The 23,690-nt window shown below is 43.4% G+C and overlaps 1 protein-coding gene across 1 annotated transcript in view; it reads right to left on the reverse strand.

Moving 5' to 3' along the window:
* Positions 1 to 1,974: 1,974 nt before the first annotated feature.
* Positions 1,975 to 23,690, reverse strand: part of APOD (apolipoprotein D) — an 86,797-nt gene continuing 65,081 nt past the window's right edge. The window contains exons 2-6 of the mRNA XM_067738517.1: positions 15,390 to 15,564; positions 11,700 to 11,852; positions 7,597 to 7,718; positions 4,229 to 4,317; positions 1,975 to 2,550 (exon numbers count right to left, since the gene is read on the reverse strand). Coding sequence (XP_067594618.1) covers positions 2,315 to 2,550; positions 4,229 to 4,317; positions 7,597 to 7,718; positions 11,700 to 11,852; positions 15,390 to 15,431 — 642 coding nt within the window. The 5' untranslated portion in view covers positions 15,432 to 15,564 and the 3' untranslated portion in view covers positions 1,975 to 2,314. The remainder of the gene's footprint in view (positions 2,551 to 4,228; positions 4,318 to 7,596; positions 7,719 to 11,699; positions 11,853 to 15,389; positions 15,565 to 23,690) is intronic.

A 23,690-nucleotide genomic window follows, 5' to 3' on the forward strand; every position in this document is an offset into this window, starting at 1 on the left:
ACACCTTGGTCTTATCGGATGTGGCTGGGTAAGCAGAGCACATGTTCCAGACTCTATCTCTGCAGGCAGCAAGGCCACATGCAGGACCCCTCCTCTTCCTCCCCTCCTCCACCTTTTTCCACCCCCCCTACACACACACAGGTGGTAAGTGTGGGCGGGCAGGCACAGCTCCCATGTGGCCTTGTAGTCTTCATAACTATGAATTTTAATGAGTACACCACATTATAACAAGTGTCTGATCCATAATTCATGATCTCATTCCTCTGTTTTAGTTTTAGTTTAGCTCCTTTTAGTTTGGGGGCTGCTACGAGTAAAAGTATGATGAACATTTTTGTACATATATCTTCCCTTTCATCTGGATAATATAAAATAATCTTTAAGTTACATAGATTAAATTATATTCTCTGAGCACTTGCAGGATATAAAACGTAACCTTGTATTTTTTGTTGTTGTTTAAGAAATGTCTGTACCTGCTAGAGATTTATCCTTAGGTAGCTAACAGGCAAAATAATAGGATGTGCTCTTTAGGATTTGCTTCAAAACGCTCTATGAAAAAAAATGGGGGTGGGTGGGAGATAGCTGAAGCAAGATTGGTGAGATGCTGATGACTGTTGGAGCTGACGATGGGTACATAGGCACAGGGGGATTTACTACTCTCTCTATTTGCTGTTTGCTTCCCATTTCCCTTCTCTTGCTCTCCCTTCTGGATTTTTTGTTGTTTTTCCCCATGTTTCCTCTAGATACGTGGTGCCCCCATGCTATCCTCTGAATTCCCCCCATTTTCTGAGGTTCAATCGCCCCTGATACCTACACTGTAAAGGTGCAAAATGTAGCCATGTTCATTGTTTTAGATGCTACCAGACAGCTGTTAAGAGGGACACAATCATAGCTTGTCTTGTACCATGAGTTAAGAGCGAGGTAAGCAGCTTAACACTCTTGGGAAGAACTGTATGTTAGAAGAGGAGCCAGGTACCCTCTGGTGGGGTGGGCAGTGTGATAAAGCACACATGCAACAGCAGGCCGAGCTTGTGGGAAGAGGCTCTTCTTCAATACCTACCTCTCCATCACCGCCTTTTTGTCCAGTGGTTTTCAGCCTTTAGGAATTGCAAATAGCAAGCTACATTTTGAGATCATATTTATTTAGTAAAATGAAAATTGTACATATTAAGTGTCTTGGAAATTTTATAACCTTTAATATAAAGCAGTGAAGCGTCTCAAGTGCTCAAGGAAATATTTTATACTCATGCTGAAAACGCAAAAAGCTAATCAAATGGCTTCATCTTCTATTCATTTCCCAAAACATTAGTGGATTACAAATGTTATGTGACCTAAGAGTAATCGCAGGGTGATGATTTTGAGATTGTTCTGATTTTAATAGTAAAATGTAAAAAACAACAACAAACTCCTGGTGGTTCCTGACTCCTTGAAGCTGGGACACTCTGAGATGTGACTGTATAACCTTGTGGGTACCTATGCCTGGCAGGGGTTGAGACCTTCTCAGAGCTCCCATGGCTCCCTCCACATGCCTCTGCCTATGGACCCCTCAGCTTGGATTAAAATTGTGTCTTTACTTGTCAATCTCCCTCCCTAGTCTGTGAGATGCTGTGGGAGGAGACAGATTCTGTATTTTTCAATGCCTGGAATGCAGTTGGGTCCCAGTAAATATCAGTTGAATAAAAGACCCAAAAATTATTTTCTTAAAAAAATTCCCATAGCTTCACCCTCATAGATTCTCTTCTTCCTTGCACAGACCCAAGATGGTCCCATTCTTCACCTGACTCTGAAGACCTCCTGATAAGAAAGTAAATGCGTCCAGGAAACTGCCTGTCAGAGACTCAAAAACTCCAAATGATTCCCCGTTATGGACTGCCTACTGCAGGATGGGGCCACCTGGATTCAGGTCACCTGGTATGTGCCTTTGCCATCAGCTTTCCCTTTCTAGAAACAAGATTGTTACCTTTAAATTGTTCAGTGTTTCTTTTTTTTTTTCAACATAACTGCTTAAGGATTTCCAAACATAAGCTTAGAATTAAAAACTCCCAATAATTAGTCCAATTTGTAGTCTACTGTGAGCACAGCAGGTCAGCAGCAAGTTTATTATCAGGCTTGCAAGGTAACAGGATGGTGCATGGCTAAGTGTTTGGGCCAACTTGCCTTGAGTTCCTCTCCACTAGCTTCTGCTGTCACATTTCCCTTCTGGTATTTGTAATAGTTTGCTATGGTGGTTTGGTTTGTCTTTATGAGGGGTGGTGTAGGGGAAAAGCAAAGCAAAGGAAGGAACATGGAGTGAGTGCAGCCTCCCTTTAGAGCCTGGTTATAGGAACTCGGGGCAGTTCACCTGATCTGTGACAGCTATTTTCTCAATGTCAATGTCATTAGAGGTCAGGATATCTTTGAGATAGGTCACTGTTTCTGGAGGGAGATAAGGGTTTCTTCCCAAGATCCAAACATGATCCATGTGAAAAAGCCAGATGATTGTGGTACAGGAGTACACGAGGGCGTAGTTCTCATAGTCGGTGGCCAGGACCCAGTATGGAGCTGATGGCATGACTGAAAACCAGAGAAAGACAGTATTAGGAGGGACCAGGTGAAGAGAAACCTTCACCTCTAGGACCCTGGAAGCCAGGCTCTGGGGTTCTAATTCTTCTACATCAGTGGTTCTTAATTGTGACTTCACGTGGGAATCCTACGGGAACTTTGAAAAACACCAGGCCCGCCTCCCCTCACCCTGACTCCCCAATTCTGAACTGGAGGCTATTGGTACTTTTGAAAGCTCCCCAGTGATTCCAGTGTGCAGCCAGAGTTCAGAGTCATAATTCTGGATCCCCCCTCTTCCCTGATTGCAGGTTGGTACCTGGAAGTCCGTAATACCTGGGAGGTTTGGCTGTACCCCCTGGACCAACAGGCGGCTCTAGTGCGTATGGAACCACCACTTAGCTAAACGGAGTCAAGAATGTAAGGTCAGGGGCCCCAGGCTTTCCAAGTTTGTACCACTTCCTCTAGAACCCACCTACGGAAGGAGGTAGGGGCTAATGTTGGTCTGCTTGTTTTTCTTCTTGTGCGAACTTTGAAAATCCCACCACTCTTAAGAATACGGTAAATCAGGTGGTCACAGGTTATGATTCACTGATTGACATCTGTATAGTGTTGAAAGCTCAACATTGAAATGGTCCTTAAGAGAGAAGGAGGATTTACTTTCCCCATCTGAATCCAGAAACTTCCTCTGTGAACGTGACCTCCACAGCCAAGCTCCATTTTGTCAGCTCCACCTTAGGCCTGCGGTCCTACCCTCTCCCTTTTTTTGTGAGTCTGAGCTTTAGCTTACTCACAAGGAATACACCCAAGCCAGATTAGTTCCCTATAAACTTCATCTGACATGAAAACTGGACGAATGCCTTTTGCTGACACAGGTGGTTAATGGTCACGAGACCCCTGGGGTGAGAGTGCAGGGAGGAAAACCCCTCAGTTCCTGTCAATGTGGACATACTTCTCTTTAGTAGTCATTCTATTTTTAGCTTTGGCTCCTTTAAGTGCCCCTGTACCCCTTTTGGCAGAATGCAGTGCAGCTGTGACTGCCTCTGAGGGTCATCCACCTGATTCTACCCACAAGAGTTCTTTATGGAGTTGTCTGCTTTGTTTCCAGTCTCAAAGTTCCTTTTCAGTTCAGAGGATATTATTCAGTAACTCCACTTCCAAACACCAAGGAAAACTCACTGCCCAGCTTGTTAAAGTTAAGGGGAAGGTGGACCCAAATGAAACTCCAACAATTTGGCTAGAAAATGGCAGACAGAGCCAGGACTCCAACTTACCTTCACTCTTATCATCGCTTACCTCCAAGATTTCTCACATGTTAGTTGTTCTGCTAATAACTACTAATTTTTCAGTTATTAGTTTCCTCTGGGAAACAAGACTGGCTTGGGTCTCCTACGGCTCATGCCCAGTGGCCTCCAATCTGTGCTTCCTCTATTGACACACTTACTGTAGTTTTATAGTAAACCACACTGACATGTAAGCTTCTCAGGGACGAGGGCCAGCTCTGTCTTGCTCATCTTTGCATCTCCAGGGCCTAGCCCAGCGCATGGCAGGTAGGAGGTGCTCAACGAATAATTATGCATTGAATCAATATGGGTGACACTCAGATGTGATGGGAGTGCTTGGACCCAGGGCTCTAGTCTTCCGTTTGCATATCTCCTGTCCCTGACACCTCCTGCGAGAAGTGTATACTTACACCAGAAAAACTTAACTGCCAACTTGGCGGGCTCCGTGATGTTCTCCTGGGTGGCTTCGCCTTCAATTTGATTCACAGTTCCATCAGCTCTGCAATGAGTTAAAAACAAAAACCAAAAAACCTGAACTCATGAAAAGCCCCAAATCAAGGAAAAGCAAGATTTGTGACACCAACAATCATGGTGGCCAACACTGCAATTTCTGGGTAGGAGGTTCTTGAAAACAGGTTGGGTCCTAATTCCCTAATCCCTCCCCTTTGCTTTCTTGCTGTCTCTGAGACAGAGCAGAGGAAGACAGCTTTTGGGTGATAAGAATCAACAATTGCAATGCCCCAGGACTGGATAACATGTGAGGCCCTGGTATTTCAACACTGTTTTTTGGAGTGTATGTAGTAGCCTGCAAGGCCATTTGCTGCTCCTGGGCTCCAAACCAAGAGGGAGGAAAAGGGAAGGGAAAAACAAGCAAATAAAACAACCCAACACAGAACAAAGATTTGCTTCTTTAAAAATGAGAAAGGAAAAAATAAGGACTGACTGGATTACTGAAAATCATGTAAAACGTGGAATCTGGAGATCTGCCAAGTTTCCCCCTCTTTGGGCCTCAGTGATATCACGTGGCATCATTTGTCCCATAAAGGGGTTCATATGCCTGGGTTCATAGCTCTGAGGCCCCATCCAGTTCAGCAAGCTTCTGATCGAGTGTGGGAGATTCTGACGTAGGCCAGGTCAAAGCAGGCAGTGAGGAAACATTTACCTCACTTCAGGGATTCTACCAGGCATCCAGATCTCAGAGACATTAGGTGTGAAGAAATGTGCATCTTACAATTAACGCCACCTTACAATTGTTAGTGTCATTTCTTTTTTAGTGGTATATAAAATGGTGGTGTCTTAAAAGCGATGGTCTTTTTGCTTGGATGGATGAAATACTTTCACTCTTTTGAAGGGAGCTGGCCCCATTTCTGGATAACTTCCAATGACCCCCTGGATCTAAGGGAAAGACCTAGGGACTGAGGCCGTGAAGGAGGGTGCTCTTCCTAGCAGGCCAACAGAGGAGTTTCCTGTTCATCAGTTCTCAGAGGGGCAGACAAACTAAAATTGGAGCAATGGCATGTGTTAGAAAGTCAGTAGGCTATGGTTAGTGGGGATGGATATCCTAGAAACCAGACAATAAGCAGCAGGTAAGGGGGTTGGGGGTGGGAAATGTTCTCTGATGCTCCTGGATTGCATAGTCTGTTTATCACTGAGTAGGGCTGGAGACTGTGCCCCGCTCTCACCTGGGAGTCAACCTGTAAGACGGAAGACGGTCCATTTCTATCTGCATGCAGTTGCTTAGCAACAAACCAGTCTCTTCCCAACAGACTTTCCCCCTTTTCACCGTCATTTATGTTTTGCTCCAGGACAGTTTTCAAAATACCAGTCTCTGATCATAAACTCACAATTTGTTCATAGGAAAAATGCATTTGTATTTTCAAGGGTAGCAACATATTAGCAATAATAGGTAATATTAAATGATTACCACATGCTAAACACTGTTCTAAGTGCTTTACACGTGTTACCCTATTTAATGTTCACACAGCCTTATGGACAGACGTACTATGATTATTGTCAATTTACAGAGGAGGAAACTGAGGCCTAGAAAATTACCATAACTAACCTAAGATCACATCATTAGTAAGTGGTAGAACCAGGATTTGAAACTGGGCACCTAACCCTTTCAGCTCCCAGCCCTGAGCCAGCTGCTTTGGCCCCAGCATTCTGACACTGGCTAAGGGTATTTTGCTCAGGCTCCCTGCCGTGCCCCCTGCTTGTTCTGCAGAATCTATATCATTTTCCTGACTAACAAACCTTTCTCCATATGCCTTTGCTCTTAAGTAGAAGTGACCCTAGAGGCAGAGTGACCTAATACTCTGGGTACAGTTAAAGAGGATTCCTGGCCAACTCAGAAGGAGAGCTGGGGGCATCTGATGGGTTTTGGGATCTGTGTCATTGACTCTTGACCTTAGAATGGGACAAAATATTTCAAATAAAGTCATTGTTACTTTGGGACCTATAAAATTCCTGTGAGACCTTCTGGGGCTCTGCATCTCAATTCCTGTAGCCCTTACTGGGCTCTGAAATGAGTGGGATTTTTCTTTAGAGTTGCTCAAGATTCTTACTTTATTTCTTTGGTTTATGCGGGGTCAGAGAGTCAGCCCACTGTACTGTGGCTCACAGGAAGCTTAATGGGTAATAGGATGGCCATGCAAAGCCTCTCTGAGCCCGAGTAACTTCCAGGCTGGGTGGTAGTTGTTTTCTTGCAGTTGAACACAGTTCTTAGACAACTTAGGAAACAGGAATGGCAACCATCCATGCCCCGCCTCTTTCATATATCTTCTGGTCTCTTCCCCATTTCACTTCTCCCTGGTGTTGAATCTCAACTTCATCGCTTATAAGCTGTGTGACCCTTGGGCAAATTACTTTACCTCTCTGTACCTCATTTTCCTCATCCATAAAAAGAGGATTAATAATAGTACCAACCTCAGGTTGCTACGGGGATTAAATGAATATCTATGCTCATTTACGTGTACATACATAAATAGATGTATATGTACACACATGTATATATACATACACATACAGAACAGTGCCTTGCATATAGGAAATGCTTAATTAATATTAGTTACCATTGTTTATTGTTACTCTTATCTTTGTTGATGGCAGGTAGGTAGGAGTTCTTCCTAGGTTTCTTTTTAAGTTTATATTTGCTTTCTAAAGTATGAATTTTGGGATCAAATATCAGTCTGTTAGAAGTAATAGAAAAATATCTTTCTGGAGGTTCTCCTGTTCACACAACCTAGAGTGTGACTATGTATCTGATTCTTGCTTAATAAGAAAAGGAGTTTTCTAAGAGTTAAAGCTGTCTGGAGATGGGATAAATTGTCATGGAAGATGTTGAGCTCCCAGTTTCTGGAAGGATTCAAGCTATGCTGGATGCCCTCAATCAGCAGACGATATAGAAAGTGCTTCTCTCTTGGTTTGGAGGTCAGACAAGAGGGTCCTTTGCTGTCCTTTGCTACCAGAGGGTCTGTTTTGCAATGAGAGCAGGAACCTTGCAGTTTGTGTTACCATTGAGTCCCTAGGACCTCTCACAGGGTGTGGGACACAATAAGGTGCTCAGCAAGTGGTCATGGAAATGAATGAGTGACTTCTAGTCCCTACCATCCTGCCTGCCAAAAGCTTTCCTCTCAGGACCTGTCCTGAGCAGGCAGCCCAGACCCAGCAATGTCTGCATCCTCCCCACACTAGACGGCAAGGACACCAGTCACCCCAGGACAGTCTCTGCAGGGCTCCCTCCCGGACGTGCGTTGCCTTTGAAAGCACAGCCTCTCACCTCAGCTCCTTGTTTATCACTTTGATGTTTCCGTTTTCCATTAGCGAGTAGTTGGCTTGGATGCAACTTCCCTTCTCAAAGCTCACTGGGATCTTCTCAATTTCATACCATCTTCCAAGATACTGCAGAGACAACGACAAGCACAGCAAACCCTGTGGCTCTCTGGGGACCTGCAAACTCTTCCCCATTGTTGTCTTTCAGAGCAGAGCCCTTTCCTGGGGTAACCAGGCAAAATGGGCTGCATTGTTCCCAGCAGCCACTGAGCAAGATATTGACTCAAATGGTAATAAGTGAATCGGATGTGTGGGCATTGGTTGAATGCCACAGTCCATTCCTAAAGTGCTTTTTATTTAGCTATGCTTTCAGTGTCCCCTTCAGTCAAAACCTATCTGAAATTCTAAACTCCGTAAAAGGAAGGGGTTGGTTTAGATGATGTAAGGTGCCAGCTCAAATATTTTATGATTCTCCAAGACGTCTTTGAATTGTGTGCAAAGTCAGATGTGTTTACTGTGGGGAGCTGGGTCTCCAGAGTTGGTTAAATTCTCCTCATATAACCCCACACAGGGAGTTGGTCACAAAGGCTTTTGGAAGGTGGTCAAGATTTAGAAGACCTGTATCATTCCTCCCCTGAGGGCTTGCTCTCTGTCCATAATTTTGGTGCACAGAGTCATCTTTAAAGGGAGTGAGCAACTGCACGGGTGAGGGTGAGGGGAGAGAGGCACACTCCTGCCTCCATACATTGCTGGGCATAGAGACTGCTCTAATCTACAGCCTTCATGAGGGCAACTTGGCAATATCTAGCAAAACTAAAACTACATATACTCTGGCCCAACAATTTCACCTCTGAGAAGGTATCTTCCTGAAATTAAGAAACGATGTATGCATAAGGTTATTCATTGCAGTCCTATTTGTAATAATAAAAGACAGGAAATGGCCTAAATGAGCATTAGTAGGGAACTGGGTAAATAAATGATGGTACATCCATACAATGGAATGTTATACACCCTCTTTTAAAAGAGCTATATGTAATTATCTCCAAGATACATTTAATGGAAAAAGAGCCAGGTGCAAAATAGTGTATATATTCAACTAACTTTTATGTAAAAATGGGGGAAAAGGTTATTATATCAGTTCTCTATTGCTGCTGTAACAAATTAACACAAATTTAAAACACCACAAATTTATGGTCTCATAGTTTTGTACATCAGAAGTCTGACACGGGTCTCACTGGGTTAAAATCAAAGTGCTGGCAGTGCTACATTCCTTTCCAGAGGCTCTAGCGGAGAATCTGTCTTCTTGCCCTTTCCAGGTTCTAGAGGCCGTTTGCATTCCTTGGTTTGTGAATCCCTTCTTCCATGTTCAGAGGCAGCAAAAGCAGGTCAAATCCCTCTCACACTGCATCTCTTTCACTCTTCTTCCATCATCACATCTCTCTGACCACAGCTGGGTAAGGTTCTTTGCTTCTAATGATTAGATTGGACCCACCTGATAATGCAGTATACTCTTGCCATCTCAAGCTCCATTACTTTAATCACATCTTCAAAATCCCCTTTTCCATGTAAAGAAACAATTTGCAGATTCTGGGGAATATGGCATGGACATCATTCTTCCTACTGCAGTTATGTATGTGCTTTTTTATATATGTACATATTATCTCCCAAAAGATACACCATAAGCTGTTTTTACTGGTTGCTACTGGGGAGGAAAACAGGCTGGGATATAGGGGTGGAAAGGATGTATGTCCTTTTGCATCTTTAGAATTTTGAACCATGTGAATATATTTACCTAGTCAAAATATTGATTGAAATTATTTTAGAAATTTAAAAATGTATTACTCAACAAAACAAAATCAAGGAGATGCAGTCACCTTCAAAAAAGTCAGAATTTGAAATGAGAGCATACTGCAAATAGGTAGCAGTATTGCTTCGGTCACCTGGCTCTCTGCTAAAATATCTACCCACATTTAGGGCATAAATTTTCCACTCATTTGTTAAAGGACATCTTTCAATTAAAGTCACTGAACTTAACAGGCATTTAAAGCACTGAAGAATAAGTTTAAAGGTCAGCTGGTTTCATAGGCATTCTCAGAAAATCTCCATTATATACAATGCATTTAAAATAGTTCTATTATTGTTAAGGTGACTTTAATGCTCCATAATTAAAAACGAGGATACATGATTTTCCAGAAAGGAAGAAACTCAGAGGTGGAAGATTGCTTTTCATGGCATGTTCCCTCATGATCTCATAATATTTTTGTGAAGGTCTTTTTGTCTTTGGGGGTCTCCGTTTCTCTATCTCTATGAGGAGAATGCAATGTTTAAAGATAATTATGAAAAGGAAGAAGTAAAACTATCTCCATTTCCAGATGACAGGGTTTTATATATAGAAAATCCTAAGGAATACACACACACACACACACACAATTATTAGAACTAACAAATGAATTCAGCAAGGTTAAAGATACAAGAATTAATATATAGAAATAAAATGTATTTCTATTCTTACAATGACCAATCTGCAAATTAATTTAAGAAAATTCCATTTATAGTAGCATCAAAAGAATCAAATTCTTATGAAAAAATGTAACCAAAGAAGCATAAAACATACCCTGAAAACTACAAAACATTGTTGAAGTAAATTAAAGGAGACCTAAGTAAATGGAAAGACATCCTATGTTCATGGATAGGAAGACTTAAAATTGTTAAGATGGCAATACTCTCCAAATGGACCAACAGATTTAATACAGTCTCTATCAAAATTCCAACTTGCTTCTTTGCAGAAATTGACAAAATGAGCCTAAAATTTATACGGAAATACAAAGGGCCCAGAATAGCCAGAAGAACAAAGTTGAAGAACTCATATATTCTGACGTCAAAACTTACTACAAAGCTACAGTAATCAAGACTATACTGTGCTGGTATAAGGATAGATATATATAGATCAATAGAATAGAATTGAGGGTCCAAAAATCAACTCTTACACATATGGTCAATTGATTTTCAACAAGGGTGTCAAGACTATTCAATGGTGAAGAATAGTCTTCTTAACAAACCGTCCTGGAACAACTGGATATCCTCATGCCAAAGAAAGAAGTTTGACTCCTATATCACATGATATACAAAATTTAACTTAAAATGAATCAAAGACTTAAATGTAAGAACTACAACTGTAAATCACTTAGAAGAAAATATAGGAGTAAATCTTTATAACCTTAGACTAGGCAAATTTTTTTAGATAGGCCACCAAAAAGCACAAGCAACAAAAGAAAAAATAGGTAAATTGGACATCATTAATATTAAAAAGTTTTGTGCTCAAAAGACACATCAATAAGGTGAAAAGACAATCCTTACCATAAATGGGGAGTTGAGTCTATCAATATCTTTTTAGTGCAGGTAACAAGAAAGCCCCTTGGGGGAGTGCTGTCCTCTCCTGGGCTCTGTTTGGGTAACCTGCGGGGGTCCTGCACTCCTGGCTAGTTTCGAATCCTACTCTGCATTTACTGGCTGTGTGAACTGAGTGGGTTGCAAGCTCTCTGACGTTCAGCTTCTTCAGCTGTAGAGTGAGGATAATACTTCTGCAGCAGCTGCTGTCAATGCCCTGTCCCATGTCCTTTCAGCCCACCTCTGGGCTCACCTCCATCACAGTGGGCTTCCCATACACACTGCCAGCTTCCCACCTGGAGCCCCTGGGTCTCCTTCTCTGCCACAGGCTTGGCCAGTGCCATGGGAGCTCCCACTGCCCACCTACATCCGTCTGTGGGACAACCTGAGGCACATTCTACATATTTCCTCAGAGGATCCCCAGCAGGATTGAACCCCATTGTTCACAGAGTAACCTGCTCATGAACTCACGCTTTACTGCTTTCGTGCCTTCTCTGTCTGTTTCCCCGCATGCCCACTCAGGCTTCCTGGGATCATCTTCTAAAACATCTCTGCTCCCCAGTTCTTGTCTCAGGGTCTGCTTTGGGGGAGCTCCCAGTAAGATAAGTACCTACCCCAAGGCTTGCTGTGGCCATTAAAGCAGAAAAATAAAACTGAACCTGGTAGGATGCTTATGCAAACAGGAGACAGCAAAACAAGCGGGAGGTTAGCCTTTTACCGCACCTTATTCACGTCAAAGTTCTCCTGCACTGGAGGATTTGGGCATTTCCCGAGATGGAAAGCTTGTCCCTCAGCTGCTCCTAAGAGTCCAGCCAGGGCAGGAAGCAGCAGCAGCAGAGCTGGGACCATCTTGGAGCTGGGTGGCTGGAGGTGGACCTGGAGTGTGGAGAACAAAGCAGCTGGAGGCACTCGGAGTCTCCTGAGGGGACAGAGTCCCCAGAGGAAAATTTCTGGGCTGGCCGGTCCCTCTGTGAGCAGCCTCCCACTCAGCCCATCTGAGTCCCTCATCCCCCAGGACCACCTCAGTCATCAGTGTCACTGTGAGGCCCTCCACCCCTGTGAGTCTCTCTAGAAGCTTTTGTGCCACCATTAGAACACATTCTGCCTGGTATTAGAGTTTGTTGGATTTATTTTCCCAGCTCCCCCTGACCCTACACACCTAATTATGCATTTTTCAAGGACAGGCATCGTTTTTGATTCTCCCTGGACTCACCCACAGAACCTCGCAGTGCCAGGTGCAGTAGGTACTCATTGTATGAACAGAAACAATGTGTGTGTGTTGGGGATGGGTAGGCAAAGGGGTAGAGTGAAGCCATCAAGTGAACCATGAGAGAAAAAACCAAAAACAAACCATTCACTACATTTAGTGCCCTGTGAGATTCATCAAAGAAATGCCTCCCTGACTCCACTTCCCCACCCTGCCCCCATCTGCTTGGCTGTTTACCAACCCAAGAGTAGGCCTGGGAACTTTTTTTTTTTTTTTTTTTTGGTGGTACGCGGGGCTCTCACTGCTGTGGCCTCTCCCGTTGCGGAGCACAGGCTCCAGACGCACAGGCCCAGCCGCTCCGCGGCATGTGGGATCTTCCCGGACCGGGGCACGAACCTGTGTCCCCTGCATTGGCAGGCGGACTCTCAACCGCTGCGCCACCAGGGAAGCCCTAGGCCTGGGAACTTTAACAGGGAGCAGCGTGCTGGGGACTCCAGGGTCACCCTGACTGGATATGAATTCTGGCTCTGCACATACTAAGTATAATAGTGTCCAATTGATGCTTTAGTTTCCTTGGCTATTAAGTGGGAATAATAATCATACCAACCTCGTGAAGTTTCATGAGAATTAAATGAGAAAATATAAGGAGAGCATTTAGAGCAGTGTCTGACAGAGAAAATGCTCAATAAATGCTAGTTATTATTATGAAAAGCAGAAGCAAAATATTGTGTTTCCTGAATTTCTTTTTCTTTCTTCCTCCCTCCCTCCCTTCCTCCCTTCCTTCCTTCCTTCCTTCCTTTGACATGCTGTTGAGGGTATTTTTCATAGATGCTGTACATTTAACCAGAGAAGGACCAGTAGCTGACTTGTAATTGTGCAAAAAGCATTTGAGCCCAGCACCCTTGGGCGTGGCAGCTTCTTTGAGGAGGGGCAGTGGGCTGGGGTGAGGGCTGCAGCGCTGTTCACAGGGTAGGACCCTGGGCTGCTCCCTGCTTCTTTCACTGACTTGATCTCAGTCTGTTCTCCTCCTTGCGACTCCTTGCCTGTAGCTGCACGGGAGCTATTTCCAATGCTTTGCTTTGCCTTTCTGCCTGTGATGAAGAGTTCTGAATCAATGCAAGCAAGATGTTCTCAGATCTGAATATTTAAAAGGATGTGTCATAACAGGAATAATTATAACCACTTTCTTATGAATCTCTAAACCTCCAAATAACCTTTAATAATCAATAGCTTTTCTTCTGGAAGTTTTGTTGCCCGTTTTTCAAAAGAACAGTTACCTAATGAGTAAAAGCTGATGTGAGGTTGGGGGGAGGAAGGGTGGTCCCTGAGTCCCTGCCTTGAGCACGTCTGCTGTGGGGCAGACTCCACTTCCTGTCAGCCCCTACCACCAGGTAAACAACACTTGTCTTTTAACCTTTTGGGGGATGATGGATGCCAAAATCCAGCCTAAATCCACACAAATTTGCATTTCTTTCCAAGAGGTTCTTAGAACCACTGAAGTTCTGCTTTGGGCCCCTAGTAGGCTCCAAGCTCAGTGCCTTGCCCAGGAATTCTAAGCCCAGAGGATGGCCACACATTCTACAGGCACCCCCTCCCCCAAACAGGACAGGACCTTAGAGGTCATTTATCCAACCCCACCCCTCAGGCGTACAGATGGGAAAGTTGAGGCCCAGAAGGGGCAGAGCGCTGGGACTCGGGCCCCATCTCCACTTCTCCATTCTGTCCCACCCCTGAGCCATGCTTCCTTCTGTGCTCACCTTCGGTGGCTTCAATAAACACCTACCTCTGTACCTGATAAATCTCATGGCACCACGTGACAGTCCCACCAAAAGTCAGTTCGCCGTCTTACTCTGACAAATATCTTGTTACAGAATGTTCTATTGTGGGCTGAAACATATTCTTTAGCTCTGTAGGAGGATTTCAGAGCAAAACTAATTCCCCTTGCCTGCTACCCTTCCAAAGATGCCTCTTTATTGCGGTACTTTTATTCCTATGATGAAAACTTTTTGTGAGAGGAAGAGTCGATAACATCCATCATTTTTTTGCAGTACCCCTTGCATTCTCCTTCACCCAGTGCTTATTGAGCACCTTCTGAGGGTAAATCATGTTATTAACATATATCTATGAACTTGGGTATGCATGACTTATTTTTGCATTGTTTCCTAATACTAATGGGAAGACTGTCCTAACGAGGAGAGTTTAAATACTTAAAAAAAAGATATAATTTAAATATTATTTTAACTAAATATTAAATAATTAAAAAATAATTCTACTAAAGTTATGGTGCATCCACACGGGGCCAGGATTGACTCTGTGGACCACTGCTCACACTCACTGAGCTTCTCCGGGGAGGAGCCCTGGCTTCAGTATTTTATATGTGCATTGAATCTTCACAACACCCTAACTGGAAGTGTCCTGTGCTGACAATTCTCTGTGTACTCAGTGAGGTTACTTCCTGACAAGCGGTGAAGCCAGAACTTAGGTCAGGTTTCCTAAGCGTCTACACACCTGCATGTTAGCCTGGACCTGGTGCCTGGTCTCAAGGAGCTGCAGAATATTAAGGACTAGGCTTTTAGATTTCACATGACCAAAAAAAAAATGCATTTCCACAAGTAAATGGGTCTTAAAAACCATTTCGCTATCGAATCTAACAAGAAAACATATCTTCTGAAGAAAATATTTTTGTATTTTCTATTACTTTAATTTAATTTAATAATAATTAATTCTATTAATATTAAATGCATTTTCTATTCATAGTGCATTCCAATTCACTTTTCAGTCAATTGTACTGTAATGCACAGTGGATAACAACCCCCTGAGAATTCATCTATCACAGTATTGGTGTATGGAACAATTCCTCATCGTCTCATATAGTATAGAAGGGGGTGCATAGTGCCAGCAGAAGACTTTGAGGTGAGTCAGCACTGCGTTGGCACCCCAGTTCTGGCATTTGTTGGTGGTCTTACCTTAGGCCTGTTGCTTAGGATATCTGAACTTCAGTTTCCTCATCTGAAAAATGGCACTAACAGTATCTTCTTTGTAAGGTTGTTTATGGAAAAATGAGACTAAGTCTGCAAAGCAACTGGCCAAAGGCCCTCAGTTGTGTTAGTTACAATTTTTAGCTGAAAAGGGGCAATGAAAACTCAAGACTGTCTCTATTTTAAGCATTATTTATCATAAATGAAAATTAATACCACAGTACATACCTTTTTTATCAAGATGAAAGCAGTTTCCACATGCAAAATCATCCAATTCGAGATGCCTTCTCTTGGTGACTGGCTTCTCCCAAGCTATTTTATAAGCTTCTCAGGTCATTGATGTTTAATTTTAATGCATGCCACACCCCCTCCAGTTCAGGAAGGCTGGCCTAAAAGCTTCGCTCTGTATGAAACACAAAGATGGGATGTTATGTTCATCTCCCTCCCCCAGTTTCCTTCACAGCTGCTCCCTGAAGAAGAAACGAGATATTGTTTGTGTGTGTGTGTGTGTGAGAGAGAGAAAGACAAAGTGCATTTCATTCAAAACATCTTTTTTGCTGTGTGGATTTTCTAATTTAACTTTCTCAGTCAGAATGCACTGTTAAGTTCCAGTAAGATGAGTTGCAACATGTGTTCAAACATCTGTTATTTATTTTTCATTTTTGTGTAAATGAAAAAGCAACAGTCGCATTTCCTGAAAATGGAGCCTGAATTCCACCCATGTGGTCCCTGGCCTGGAACATGACGCAGGCAACAGAGAGAAGGTTAGCAAACAGGGTTGGCTTTCTGTGTGATCCTGGGCAAGCCACCCACTTCTCTGAGCTTCAGTCTCCCCACTGTGAAGGATAGACTGTCATTTTTGTCCCCGCCAGAGTTGGGTCTGTAGGGGCTAAAAGCTGAGAACACCAAAGGTGTCTTCTGCAGCTCCTCTCTCTTGAGTCTGGGATGACTCTCCCAGCTACGTATTCTAGGCAGCCCGTTCTGCTTGGGGTGGGAGTGGGGACGCGGAGCAGATTTAAGCCCAGGGGCACTTTTGGTTGGGCCTCGTCTCTCTCTGTGGAATGAACAGCTTTGGAAAGACTCTTAGGCGTTGGATTCTGTGCCTTTGTGATAGGCATAAGGTTTTTTAATTTTATTTTATTGAAGTATAGTTGATTTACAATGTTGTGTTAATTTCTGCTGTACAGCAAATTGGCTCAGTTATAAAAATATATATTCTTTTTCATATTCTTTTCCATTATGGTTTATCATGGATATTGAATATAGTTTCCCCTGCTATACAGTAGGACTTTTTTTTTTTTTTTTTTTTTCCCGGTACGCGGGCCTCTCACTGTTGTGGCCTCTCCCGTTGCGGAGCACAGGCTCCGGACGCGCAGGCTCAGCGGCCATGGCTCACGGGCCCGGCCGCTCCGCTGCACGTGGGATCCTCCCGGACCGGGGCACGAACCCGCGTCCCCAGCATCAGCAGGCGGACTCTCAACCACTGCGCCACCAGGGAAGCCCCGGACCTTTTTGTTTATCCATCCTGTATATAATAGTTTGCATCTGCTAATCCTGAACTCCCAATCCTTCCCTCCCCCACCTCCCCTCCTCCTTGGCAACCACAAGTCTGTTCTCTATGTCTGTGAGTCTATTTCTGTTTTGTAGATAAATTGGTATTTTAGATTCCACATATAAGTGATATCATATGGTATTTGTCTTTCTCTTTCTGACTTACTTCACTTAGTATGATAATCTCTGGGTCCATCCATGTTGCTGCAAATGGCAGTATTTCATTCTTTGTTATGGCTGAGTAATATTCCATTGTGTGTGTGTGTATATATATATATATATATATATATACCACACTGGCAGAAGGTGACACATAGATAAGACACTACTTTTGTACCAGACTTATATTCCTAAATAAAATTCATTCTCAAATTTGTAAGCAATAGAGAGAAATTTACAGCACTAGACCTTTAAACCTTATAACAACAGCAGCAAGAGTGAAACCTTAACATACCAAACTTTGAGAGCTCTTTCTTTGGGATGTTCTTTACCTTTACAGGAAAAGAAGGAATTCTTCTTCCTGTTCAGGGCACTGACTCTGACTGTACTCCTGTAATGCCTTCCCCTCAGAACTCTGCACGGCTCCCTCCTTCGTCCAGGTCTCTGATCTAATGTCCTTCCTTTAAGGGCCTTCCTGACCTTTCAAAAATAGCACTCTTGTCACTATCATTTTACTTGGTTCATTATATCCTTACTATATCTTTACCTGAAATTATATCCTTTATTTATGTTTTTTCTTGCTTATGGTGTTTTCCCCACTGGGATCTAAGCTCCACAAGTACAGAGAATTTGTCTCATTTTCTTACTGCTGTACCCCTAGTGGCTAGAACACATCCTAAGTGCTCAGTAACTACTTATAAACTGAATGGAAGGGACCTATCTATTCAAAGAATTTACTGAGTATTCTAAGATATGCACAAGGACTAGAGGTAATATTCAAGAGACTTCTATTTGAATTGTTTTCTGGGGAAAGTACTGGCCTGTAACTATTACAATAAATTGTTGCACAGTTTTCCACAAAGCAATATTGCTAAATTTCCAAATGTGTAAGTTAAGATTGATATATTTATATATTTGAATCCTCAGCATGAAATCAAGAACTGTGGAGCTGAAGGTACTAGTCTAGGAGTCATAGTGTGAGAAAAATCACATTATCTTTCTGGGTCTCAGTTTATTTTTTTCTGCAGGTGTTAGCAAACGATATAATTTAGGGAAATCCTCTTTTTATATGTTTCTGGAATGTAGAGACAAGCACAAGTTCTTAAGCATTATAAAACCAATCAGAATTGTGTTCTAAACAAGTCTTTATGTTTAAATTCCAAAAGAGTGCAATTTGTTGTAAACAATTAAAATAGTACCAAAATGTAGGCCTCAGAAAGTGTGTCTCATAATCCCACACCTCAGAGATTGTTACATTTGCACTTATTCTTCTCCATAGTCCTAGACAGATCCCAACATAATAACAATAATAGCAACTATATCCAGTGTACTGAAGCTTTCTTGTCTTTATGTAATAATGTATCTCTTGATATCAATTCACATAGATGTACTTCATTCTTTTACTTGCTGTAAAACGTTGTTTTTACATGACAGCACGTTTCTTCAAGAGGATGGCCTGTGGTTTTCTAGGGAAGTAGTTCTTTAGTTGGGTGATCTTTCATCATGTAGGTAATTGCCTCAGTGGTTTCACCGTAAGACCCTCAGGGAAGATGAAATTGTTTTTGTGGACTTTTTGTAGCAAGAAATAGAGAACTATCCCATCTTAAAAAAAAAAAAAAAAGTTTCCCAGATGGAAATTTCTCTGTTTATTAATACGTGGTTCTTTCAACTACCAGAGTCATCCTGTATGCCTTTCTAAAGTGATTTTTCTTTTGTCAAGTATAATGAAGGGGAAACACAACAGTAGTTTTCATGTGAAAACCCAGACTATGAGTTTTCAATAGCAGGTATTCACTCTTTAAGACTCAGTTCAAAAGTTCCACTCTCTGGTTGTCTCCCTGAATTCTTGCCCACTCCATGCAGTGTTCATCACTCTCTACTTTGTGTTTCCACAGCACGTGTTACTTTGGTCTCAGGCCCATCACACCATGTCAAGCATCACCACTAGGGCCACCATCTCCTCCTGGAGACTGTCAGATCCTTCAGAGTAGGTTTGTCTTTTTGTCCCTGGTAAATTGCCTAATGCCTGGTAGGTAATAAGTGTTTACTAAATGTCACTGGATGATTGAGTGCTTAATTCTCATTATTTTGGGGGATGACCACATACTTCATGATTTATTCAGATGCCCTCTTTCCTCTCCTTCCTGCTCCTTGGTGGCCGTTTAGTTTATCACTAGGATCTGGAACCAGCTGAGAGTTGAAGGATGCCAAGCATCTGCTGAACAGCAAGAAAGCAATCAAACTGGTGAAAACTACAACTTGACATGGCATGGGGGAGGAACACAGAACTGGAAGGCGGGAGGCCTGGGTTCTTGTCCTAGCTCCGTTACTAACTCATTTATCCATTCATTCACTCTTTCGACAACAGATATCAAGCACTGCCATGTTCAGGCACTGTTCTAAGTCCTGCAGATGTAATGGTGAAGAAGAAAGACAAGGTCCTAGCCCTTGTGGGACTTACCAACCAGAACAGAGTCAGACACACAGAGAGGAAAACATATATGAGAGAACAGGGTGATGTGATAGGGAGTGACTGGGTGGGCTACTTCAGTTTTGTGGTCAGGAAGGGTCATTTCAGTGAGATGTTAATGATGGAAAGGAAACAGTCATTCAAGGATCAGGGGGAAAAGCATTCCAGGAAGAACAAACAGCCAGTGCAAATGTCCTAGGGTGGGAATAGATTTCAGGTTTTCAAGGGACAGAAAGACCAGTGTGGCTGGAGTGGAGAGATGAGGAGGAAAGTGATTCAAAGTGAGTTTGGAGAGGTAGGCAGAAGCCATGTTACATCGTGCTTTGAGGAATTTAGGTTTTATTTCAAGTACAATGGGAAGCCATGTACTTGTACATTCTACAAGAATGTGACAAGATTATTCAGTCTTCCCTGTCAAGTGTGGATTGTAGAATGGTTCCAGATGGATCAGCTGGGAAGCTATTGCAGTCATTCAGGTAATGGTGGCTTGGACCACAGTGACTGTGATGAAAATGGAGAGAAGTAGATGAATTTGGAATATGCTTTGGAGATAAAGTGGACAAGATTTGCTGATATATTGAATATAGATAATGAAGAAAAAAGGGAATCAAGACTGACTCCTAGATTTATAGGTTGAACAACTGGGTGAATGCTCATGCTAATGACTAAAACTAGGAAGCCTGAGGAAGGAGCAAGTTTGGGAGGAAAACTCAAATTCTTTCATGGATAAATTATATCTGAGTTGCCTGTTAGACACCCATGTGGAAATGTGAAGATGGCAGTTGGATAGTCAAGTCAAGATTTGGGGAAAAGTCAGGGCTGGAGGCAGAGATTTTGGAATCATAAGCACATAGATCAGCGGTCCCCAACCTTTTTGGCACCAGGGACCAGTTTCCTGGAAGACAAGTTTTCCACGGACGGGAGGTTGGGGGGATGGTTCAGGCAGTAATATGAGTGATGGGGAGTGGTGGGGAGCTATGGGGAACGGTGGGGAGTGGTGGGGAGCGAGGGGGAGCGATGGGGAGTGGTGGGGAGCGATGGGGAACGGTGGGGAGTGGTGGGGAGCAATGGGGAGCAGTGGAGAGCAAGGGGGAGCGGGGGGGAGCGATGGGGAGTGATGGGGAGCGGCAGATGAAGCTTTGCTCACTCACCCACCGCTCACCTCCTGCTGTGCGGCCCGGTTCCTAACAGGCTGCAGACCGGTAACGGTCCGAGACCCGGGGGTTGGGGATCCCAGAAGGAGATGGTCTTCAAAGTCATGGTACTCGATGGGGTTACAAAGGGAGAGCACACAGTAATGGGAGAAAAGGATGCTCAGGACAGATCCTTACTATGCTCTAACTTAGAGAGACTGACTAGAGGAGAATGAGCCAGTAAAGGACACATAAGTAAAAGAGGACAGTGGGCTATCACAGAGCCAAGGGAGGAAAATGTTTAAAGAAGGAGGAAATAATCAACTTTTGCTGAAAGTTCAAAGAAGATAATGAAGAAGCGGCCCCTGGATTTAGCAAATGGAGGTCACTGGTGACCTTGACAATAGTAGTCTCTGTGGATAATGGGAATAGAAGTCCAATTTGAGTGTGTTGAGGAAGGGAATTGGAAACAGCAACTCAGTTTTGAAGTTGAAGGAAAATAGAGAAATGAGTTTAGTAGCTGACAGGAGACATGGAGGTTGAGGAAGATGCTCAGGGCATGCACATGGGGCTGATCCAGTAGAGGAGGAATATTGACTCTGTAGGAGAGGCGGGTGGAGACTGCAAGAGCAATCCTGAGCAGGAGAGAGGGAGTGGGATCCAGAGCACAGGTGGAGAGGCTGGCTTTTGAGAGGAGCAAGGGTTCTGGGCCCATAGAAACAGGAGGGGATGCAGAGGGGAGGCAACCAGATTCAGGGAGGTATGTAGATCTGGTGGTAAGAAGATGTGGGGTTTTCTCTTTGTGTGACTGTGGTCAAGTCACTTATCTTGCTGAGATTTGTTGGAGAAACTCAACAATTCTGCTCTGATCATGGTAAATGGGTTTCCTTGAACACAGTCACTCTGCTAATGACACCTGCCTTAACACCTGCTTCATTTATTTAGGGACAGAGTGGGGAAGGGGCAGGGTTCAACCTAGGACTAATTGTAATCATAGCTCCTGACTATTTAACACTGCAACACCAGGTCCTGTATAGGTGTTTTCCATATATTAGCTCTAATTGTTACATACCCTGCAAGGCAGGCATTAGTACTAGTCCCATTAGAGGGATGAAAAAACTGAGGTGGGAAGATGTGGTCATGCAACTTTTCTAAAGTGATGAAGTGAGAATTTAAATCCTAACGTTAAACCCATACTTTTAACCATTATGTTCTATTGGCCCAGCAATAGAAAGGGGTGAAAGTGTTCACTGAGAGATTGGCCAGGGGTTTAATACCTTCCAACCTTCTCAGCAGAGAAGGATGATACCAACTGCTTACTAATTCCTGAGAAATGCTGAGGCAAGCAGGAGGGCTGAGTTTTCTGCATCAGGCTCAGAAACTAGTGTTCCAGACTCCTTGACAAAGGCCACCTGAAAGCAGAGGAATTGAACCCGTGCATCTAGTCCATCATCCAACACTGTCATCCAACAAATTCCAGGAGCTGGGACATCTGCTACCAGTTACCTCAGTCAACTTATTGTGGCTTTAAGCTTTTCCAGATGTTTGCTGGGAAACAATCTTTGTCCAGTTTTGTAATCCAATATAGACTGAGGCCAGTTCTTATGAAGATATATGGGGCTGGCAGGGCCACCTCCAAGCCTTCCAATGGGACCAAAATTCAGGATTTTTTTTTTTAATTCAGGATTTTTTAAAGCAGAAGCAGTAAGAGCTCTGTTTTGATTTTTTTAATTTTCTAAGATAATAAATAGATTGGTGGACAGAGCTCGGGTTCCGGAACAGGGCGATGGGGTTCTTGCCTCGGCTCTCTTACCTCTTAGCTGGGTGACTTTGGAGAGTTTCCTGAGCTTTCAATCCAGGGTTTGACTATCAGGTGTTTGTAATATGGAATCCATGGGTCTCCATGGGAGGTTGATAGAACCCCATTTCAATAAAATTGAATGCTTTTGCGATCCTGTTTTGTTTTACGCATTTATGGACATTTTTGCTGAGTTGTCAGTGAGTCCATGGCACAAAAAGGGTAGGAACTTGAGAGAGGATGTCTGGAGTCCCTGCTTGATTCGACATAATTTCCATGAACATACCTTCTGGGAGAGAAATTTCTTTAATGAAGTCCAACTGAGTGTGCAGGAGTGAAGGGCAGTTTCCCAATGCTGGTGAGAGAGGTCAATAAATAGGAGGTGATGGAGTATCACATTTGGGCTGGGGCCCAGGTGACAGAGGGAGAGAGCCAGACTCCAGGCTCTCACATGCTGTCTTCATCTGGGTAGAGGGGCTGAACCATCACACACTTAGATGTGTATTTGGGGCGCACCCCCGAGAGGCAGGAGCAGCCTGCAGACTTCAAGTCTCAGGTGCCATGTGCTGCCTCGAGTGAGAAGATAAGAGGGAGGGAGAAGGTGGCAGCAGGAGAACCATGACCTGGCCCATCCTTCTATCTCTGTGTTACTTTCGCTCCTGTAACACAGTTTCCGATAATAAAGTGATGGTAGAATAAATAGAGAGTTTTCACTGACTGATGAGCCAGCTCTCGGGTACTAGACACTTGTTATGCTGGGTACTCTACATATATTATCTCCTTCAAGCCAAGAGCAACCATGCAAGGTAGATATAATTATATCCATTTTGTGGAGCAGAGAACTTGCTCACAGGTTAGTACTTGCCCAACATGGTGCAGCGAGTGGCTGAACTGGGATTCGTAACCACTTCTGAATTCACCTTCTCGTGAACGGGAGCTATTGGCCCGTCTCTTGGTCCAAGGTAGTCCCTCTTACAATGGGACATGCCCCAATTTGAAGAACAGGATTTCTATGTCTCCATCTAAGTCTTTAAGAAAATGACCATTTGATTTATTGATTTATTATGTACTTTGTCAAAAGTGGTATTGTTGTACTGTGTCTAGAGTTTTGTGTTTGGCCTTGGAGCCTCCTTTTAAGTTTTCTGAAATACAAATAGGTCCTCATTACAGCAATGAAGAGAGTATTACTGGATTTGAGAGCCACAGCATACTCCATTAAGAATGGCAAGTGGTTTTCCATGGGCTACATCTCCTGGAGGGAGCAAGTGGGTGTGGGGGAGAGGAGGTGACTGAGAACCACAGATTTCATTGGTTCCTGGATTTGGGTGGAGGCTGTATAGTAGATCTGTTACTGACTCGAGAATACATCAGTTCACCCCTTGGTCTTGCATGCTTTGCATGGGGTCTAAGAGCCTCTA

The sequence above is a fragment of the Pseudorca crassidens genome, chromosome 5 (assembly GCF_039906515.1).
Source record: "Pseudorca crassidens isolate mPseCra1 chromosome 5, mPseCra1.hap1, whole genome shotgun sequence".
NCBI classification, from domain to species: Eukaryota; Metazoa; Chordata; class Mammalia; order Artiodactyla; family Delphinidae; genus Pseudorca; species Pseudorca crassidens.